Source organism: Aethalodelphis obliquidens, unplaced genomic scaffold (genome assembly GCF_003676395.1).
Source record: "Aethalodelphis obliquidens isolate GAN/ISIS:26980383/991018 unplaced genomic scaffold, ASM367639v1 scaffold51, whole genome shotgun sequence".
Lineage (NCBI taxonomy): Eukaryota > Metazoa > Chordata > Mammalia > Artiodactyla > Delphinidae > Aethalodelphis > Aethalodelphis obliquidens.
Window position 1 is genome coordinate 7,867,822 of NW_020837995.1, and position 7,503 is coordinate 7,875,324.

General features: G+C 47.8%; 1 protein-coding gene across 1 annotated transcript in view; it reads right to left on the bottom strand.

Annotated features, from left to right (window-relative positions):
* GPR176 (G protein-coupled receptor 176) overlaps window positions 1-4,613 on the bottom strand; it is a 91,862-nt gene extending 87,249 nt beyond the window's left edge. Inside the window, exon 1 of the mRNA XM_027083852.1 lies at window positions 3,551-4,613. Coding sequence (XP_026939653.1) covers window positions 3,551-3,722 — 172 coding nt within the window. The 5' untranslated portion in view covers window positions 3,723-4,613. The remainder of the gene's footprint in view (window positions 1-3,550) is intronic.
* Window positions 4,614-7,503: the final 2,890 nt, after the last annotated feature.

Sequence of the window (7,503 nt, forward strand, 5' to 3'; positions counted from 1 at the left end):
TATTTTAAAATAAATTTCAGGGTAGGAGACATACTTCTTGGCTGTTGTCTACAGTGCTGATTTTCTTTAAATAAGAGCAAATGCATTTATAAAAATCTCCTAAATGCCTCCAATAATGATAACAACAGATAACAGGCAATTTGTCCAGAAGGAGCTTAGAGGTAACAGACTAGGTCACAACCACTGACCTTTTTCAAGTCAAAGCACCAGAGAGGGGTCCAGCTTTCCAGGCACTTGGATTGTGAATCCAAAGACAGTGGGGAAAAAGAAAGAGAAAGATCAACTCTGAGGAGTAAAATGCAAAACATTTATTGGAAATGATGGTTCCAATTCTTTCTGAGTCCTTGATTTCACACTGGTCACTACTAAAAGTGGTGTGTGCCATACATTTATCAAAGGGCAATCTAAATTATTTGACTCTCTTTCAAAATCTATGGTATATCTGAAGATATTCCAAGATGTTGCATAAAGAAGGCTGAGACACTAGCTCACACAAACCTTCAAAAGGCATTATTTGAACAATATTATATATAATTCTCGAGTTCATTTTCAACACGGCAAATAACGTCCCCTATGGTTGGATATATTATAGTTATTAAAAGTTGTTGGGGATTTTCCCTCATACAGGGCACTAAAACACTTTTCAAAAAGAGCTGTAAGATGTCAACCATACAAAGAAACTATTTTCACATAATAGTAGGCCTCTGGAAATCCCAATGAAAAATTCTATGTAGAGAATATGGGAAGTATGTTTGAATTTATGTAAAGGGAAAAAACTCATTTGTCCATGTTTGGGCACAGAGGAAACAAGTAGATTAAACCAGTGTCATATGCTATTCTAGACACTATTCCATCCTCCATTTACTTTTCAGCCTTCTAGATTCTTCTGGGATAATTTTTCTCTATTTTTGGGCTTCATGAAACTAGGCTTCCCAAGTTTATTTGCCTTGCAAATGACTGCACATGGCTTTGGAACTTAAGCTCTGAGCCTCAACTGGCATTACCAGGATTTGATGACATAGATATGTCTGTATGGGTCAAATCCTCAGAGAACAATGAATCAAGAATACCAGAACAAGTGCACAGTGCAATGTTACGTAGTTAAGCTTTTAAGAAAACCAGACATGCCTTTCAATTTTGCACAAGTTCTCTGACTTTTGATTTCTAGAAATTTAACCATATTTATACTTTTTCTGAAAATAAAAAGGAGCAAATGAAAGTTTCTTAGGAGGGCCTAAGTCATGGGTAAGGGGGAATCCTCGCTAGGCCAAGTCAAGCATAACCAAAGATCACGGGCAAAAATCAGTCTCCTCTTTGAAGACATCCACAGAAGCAGTTTTTGCATGTCAATTAAAGTGCTGTGTGGAAAAAGAGTTGAATTAAGGGCAGATTTACCTAGGAATTCCTGTATCCAATGCAAGTTACCAGAATTGAAAGTACATGGGGGGCTACCCTGCCGATGCACGGGACGCGGATTCGTGCCCCGGTCCGGGAGGATCCCACATGCCGCGGAGCAGCTAGGCCCGTGAGCCATGGCCGCTGAGCCTGCGCGTCCGGAGCGGAGCCTGTGCTCCGCAACGAGAGAGGCCACAGCAGTGGGAGGCCCGCGTACCGCAAAAGAAAGTACATGGGAAGCAGAACATTTGTTAAATGTACACTATTTACTCCGCCCTGTATACACATGCTGTTCTATTTCAATAGTATTCAAATTTTTAGTCAAACTATGAGAAAATTTCTCCTGGCACCATTGTTCTTCAGGGTTCAAGTTACCAATGGGAGAAACAAAACAAAACAACCAAACTCTCTCTCTCTCTATATATATATATGCAGAACAAATGCAGACATAAAAATGCAGCCACTTCTGCCTCCCCAATAACCTACTCTTTAAGTAAATGTGACAATACTAGAATTTAACGCTCAAAAATCTACCGTGCAGGGCTACGCTGGTGGCACAGTGGTTGAGAGTCCGCCTGCAGATGCAGGGGGCATGGGTTCGTGCCCTGGTCCGGGAGGATCCCGCATGCCGTGGAGCGGCTGGGCCCGTGGGCCATGGCCGCTGGGCCTGTGCGTCCGGAGCCTGTGCTCCGCAGCGGGAGAGGCCACAATAGTGAGAGGCCCGCATACCGCAAAAAAAGAAAAAAAAAAAAATCTACGGTGCACTGTGCCTGGTACCCAGTAGGCGTTCAGTGTTTGCTTGTTAAATGAATACTGAAAATATCTGGGACACAAGCTTTCGCTTTGTTTATGTGCATTTACATTCCACTCATAAAAACACACTGTAACATACACACACAAGTCTACACATAGCCCCACTGATGTCAACTCCTGAAAATGCCCTCATGACAAAAAATGGAAGATAAATATTACGCTAGAGTGGGACAGGATGATGACAATTAGAGAAGCTGCGAAAGTAAAATTCTAAACACAATTCTTCCATAGTCTTTTTTGTATTACATTGTGTTATTTATTCTTTCTTTTTCTCTTTCTTAAAATTGAAGTATAGTTGATGTTTTATAGTCTTTTTGATGTCGGGTATCTTCGTTTCCATGATAATTCACAGGTGTCTACAAAAAAGTAATCTATTCCTACTATGAAACTTTAGGACTGCTCTTGGCCATAATATCGCACATAATTACGAACAATCTTTTTACATCTTTATAAAAGGCACATCAGAGAATTCATATTTTAAAGGAAGCCACATATTTACAAGTAATATGCAACATGTTCAACAAATGTCAACAAGAATTTATATTCATTGTATCATTTATCATATAAAGAGTAGCTACCAGAAGCACAAGTAATTCTCACACTAGTGGACATTTTTACTAACCACTCATTTCAGTTCGTTGATCTTTTCTTTCCCTAACAAGTATTCCTAAATTTCTTGTGTGTGGCATTTTGTGTTTTTTATCCTGTCTTTATGCTGTACTTCAGAATAAACAAAAAATAGGGAAAGAAGTAGATTGGGATTTGTTTTGTTTACGGGTTTAAAAATATTTAAGGCAACATAGAGTTTAACTCCACAGGTTTGTTTACCAGCAGGTTGCTGTTCCAAAGAAGCCAGCCATTTAAAAAACGCGCAAAATAAGGCTCGCAAAAAAAAAAAAAAATTATATACAGGGAATAGATGGAGCGCAAAACACATCAGTCACCAGCAACAAAACAGAAGCTTCATTGCTCGCTATCTGTAAACAAGAGGTCGGGCCAGAGCTCCGTCCTGGCACCCGGGAGGTAAGGCATGTGATAGGCACAACCCCGTGCCCATCCCTAAGCGTTCCGCAAGGGCCGCCTGGGGCCCAGGACCAGGCAACCCACCCTCCAGCCGGGACCAAGCCCTACCGGAATTCTGCTTCCAGCTTGGGGGCTGGAGTCGACCCTCCCTGCTTAACTTCCCTGCAGATACCCTGACGTTCTTAAACCTCCTTCAACTATCTGCACTTTTGCCACGCACCCCGAAACCCACGGCGGCTCTGGCGACCTCCGAACCCGGCTCTCCGAGCCTGTGCCCTCGGGGAAGCCCACCCGGGAGGCGCCCCCGCGGGCGGCTTACCGAGCAGCGAGCCTATGAAGATGACGACCTGCACGGTGGTGGTGAACTGACGGTACAGCTGCGCCTCGCCGAACTCCCCGAGCGCGCTGCGGTTGGCGCCCTCAGCCCCGGCGCCCGACGCGTTGCGCGGCTCGCTGGCGTTTCGGGAAATCCAGCTGCTGTTATGCCCCATGGCGAGGCTGGAGCTCCAGCTCCGTCTTAGCCCGCCCGTGCGCCCGCCTCGGACCTCCGCGCCACTCTCTCCTGCCTCGAGCGCGGAGGAACACGCGGGTGCCTGGTGGAGATCTGGAGAACCCGGAGGAGCCGCGGGTCCCCTCACGTCTCCACATCGCCAGCCCCGGCGCCCGGGAGGCGGGGAGCGGAGAGGGCGAGGTTTCGCCCCATGCCCGTTCCCTCCGGGGTCCCCGTCAGCAGCCACATGAAGGCGGCACGGTCAGAGCCCGCCGAGCGTCGTCCGTCCCTCCTCCCGCGTGGTCAGCGCGTCCAAGCCCACTTAGCAGACAGAGAAACACGAGAGGCATTTGATGGTCAAGGAGGGCGCTCTCCGCTCCCGCCGCCCTCTTCAACCTCTGCTTCTGGCCACCCCCGGGGCAGCCCTCTCGAGTCCTCTCCGGCGGACGGGCTCAGCCCCTCTCCTCAGAGGGAGGAGAACATTGGACTGCAGCCTTTTTTCAGTCCTGCTGGCTTCGAGGCTACGTGGCGATGGGAAACCCGGAAAATGCCCAAGTCAAATGCTCGGAGCCCCGAAGGGACCTGCTGGTCCCCACGCCGCCCATGGCCAAGGTGGAATTCCCCGAACCTCCCCAATAGCCTCGCCGTCAGCGCCCGACAGTCCCCCAAGACGCCCGCGAGGGCTTCTCCGGCCCAGCCCCTCGCTGGGGGTTCCGACCTCCTGCCTCGGCGCAGGATGCAGGGACCTCGTTCCGCAGACCCTTTGCCTCTGCACGGCCCAGTGCCTCCTTTCCTGGCCCCGCTCCAGCCCTCGGCTGCAGGGAGAGAGCCTCCAGACTTTGCGGGGACACAAGAAGACACCCCTAGAAGGGAACAGACACTATCTGCGATATCGCCAAACAGCCTGCTCGCGTTTGAGGCGGCTGAGGGCGCGCGGCCCGCGGGGCGATCACGTGGCATGCGTGGCCCCGCCCCTACGCCCAGGCTGCCGTGGGCGGGGAGGGACGGCGCCATCTTGCTCCCCTCCCACCACGATCGTGATAGCCAGGGCGGAGAGCGTGGGAGGGGCGGAGGATCCACGTCTGGCTGCGGTGCAGAAGCTCGCGGCTCCTCCGGGGCTTCGCCTCGTTTACTGCTGTCATTACTGCTCCTTATCTCGTCAGCTGGGGCTGCCTGAGGCTGATAATTCCACATCGTTGGCACCTGGGCAAGGAGCCCAGCCTCCTCCATCGGGCCTTGGGTGTAGCTGAAGCAATTAAGAAAGATGGGATTTAGAAATACAGTGCCCGGTTTCCTGGGCCTTTTCATTGAGTCTCATTTCTAAAATGTACACAATACAACCCGGTTGGGTGGATTCTGGGAATGAAGAGTTGGGGAGGGAGCAACTTCCTGCGGGCTGATGCAAACGGTTGGGAGGCCGGGATGAGCGAGTAAACAAGAAAAAATGGTAAAGAGAAGCCGAATAGGAAAAGGAACAGGTATGGATGGCATCCAGAGAGAGGATCAGGGGAAAAGAGAACGGGAGAAATTAGAAGAAAAGACAACTAAAATTTTGCCTGGTTTGACCTTACGAGAACTGTTTCTTTTTAATGAGTGAAGGACACGGTAGAGGGCTTTGACAAATGGACTGGTAGGACTAGGTCCCACCGCAATAACTCTTACGAATTGATTAAAATTACAGTTATTTCTTGGTTATCTCAAGGCTGATCGTGCTACCATAGGGCTACTTCACTTTCCCTATTAACCCTTATTACTTATTCTTCTTGAAAGGGCGAAGGTCCATGTCTTGTACATCTTTGGATTCTCAAAATACCTGCACATAATTCTCTATGTAAGCAGGTATTTTGAACATTTTGGAGACAAAAAGAAAAAGAAAAAGAGGGCTTCCCTGGTGGCGCAGTTGTTGAGAGTCCGCCTGCCGATTTAGGGTACATGGGTTCGTGTCCCGGTCTGGGAAGATCCCACATGCCGCAGAGAGGCTGGGCCCGTGAGGCATGGCCACTGAGCCTGCGCGTCCGGAGCCTGTGCTCCGCAACGGGAGAGGCCACAACAGTGAGAGGCCTGCGTACCGCAAAAAAAAAAAGAGAGAAATGAAAGGAAAATTAATGATAAACTGTATTTTCAAAAAAAAAATAAGTCAGGCTTCCCTGGTGGCGCAGTGGTTGAGGGTCTGCCTAACAATAAGGGGACGCGAGTTCGTGCCCTGGTCCGGGATGATCCCACATGCCGCGGAGCGGCTGGGCCCGTGAGCCATGGCCGCTGAGCCTGCGCATCCGGAGCCTGTGCTCCGCAACGGGAGAGGCCGCAACGGTGAGAGGCCCGCGTACCGCAAAAAAAAAAAAAAAAAAAAAAGTCATTTCCAGCAGTTAAAATTTGTTCTGGGAGTCCAAACATATTTTTCAAGATGAAACCCCTTACACTGTAGTCACTACAAAACATAATTTATAATAATTCAGCAATATCCAGCACACTCCTTAGGAAAGGTTAGGGAAGATGTGTAAATGAGTTGTGTAGTGACAGTTGTAAAAATACCCCTTTACCCACCGTCACCTGCCATCCCTATTCAAAACTACTAAAAAGGATTGGGATAAATGTGTAGAAAACATTTTTCAATTTTTCAGATGTAAAGAGTGTTTAGTAAAGCAAGAAACCTCTCATTTTGTATTCCAAGAAGATACCAGTAAATTCTCTCCAGCCCCTAAACTGGTGTTAGGGTTTGGGGTTAGTTGAGTCAAGAAATAACCTGATAGGGGCTTCTCTGGTGGCGCAGTGGTTAAGAATCTGCCTGCCAATGCAGGGGACACGGGTTCAAACCCTGGTCCTGGAAGATGCCACATGCCACAGAGCAGCTAAGCCTGTGCACCTGAACTACTGAGCCTGCGCTCTGCAGCCCGTGAGCCACAACTAGTGAGCCTGAGAGCCACAACTATTGAACCTGTGCACCTGGAGCCCACGCACCACAGCGAGAAGCAGCCCCAGCTCCCTGCAACTGGAGAGGGCCCACACGCAGCTATGAAGACCCAATCGCAGCCAAAAAAAAAAAAAAAGAACCTGATAAACTGAGGGGTCACCGTGATCCTCAGACTTGAGGAAGGATTGCCTTGTGACAATATAGGACCAAGGATGAGATCAGAATGGTATACTTTTTATGGCCATGGGCTATATGAAATTTTCACTGATTACGAGATAATTTAATATTGATGTAAGAAGGGGGAAAAGGGGGGCGGTGGGATAATTGGGAGATTGCAATTGACATAAATACACTATTGGTACTATGTATAAAGTAGATAACTAATGAGAACCTACTGTATAGCACACAGAACTCTACTCAGTGCTCTGTAGTAACCAAAATGAGAAGGAAATCCAAAATTGAGGGGATATATGTATACGTATAGCTGATTCACTTGGCTGTACAGTATAAACTAACACAATATTGTAAAGCAACTATATTCTAATAAAAAAATAAGATTGATGTAAGCGATTGGACATGATTTAAATATATGTCAAATGTCTATAGTAGTGTTATTTATACCTGTCTGCTCATCACAAACTTAGTGGCCTAAATTACAACAGCGATCACTTATTCTGTTCACAAATATGCAACTCTGGCAAGACCCAATGGGACTGCTTATCTCTGCTCCACATGATATCAACTGGGCCAGCTCAAAGTCACAGCCAGGGTATGGAATCTGAAGGCTTGTTAACTAACATGTCTGGCAGCTGATGCTGGCTGTTGTTGGGACCTCAGCTGGGCCTGTCAGCTGGAATGCTTATATGTGGCC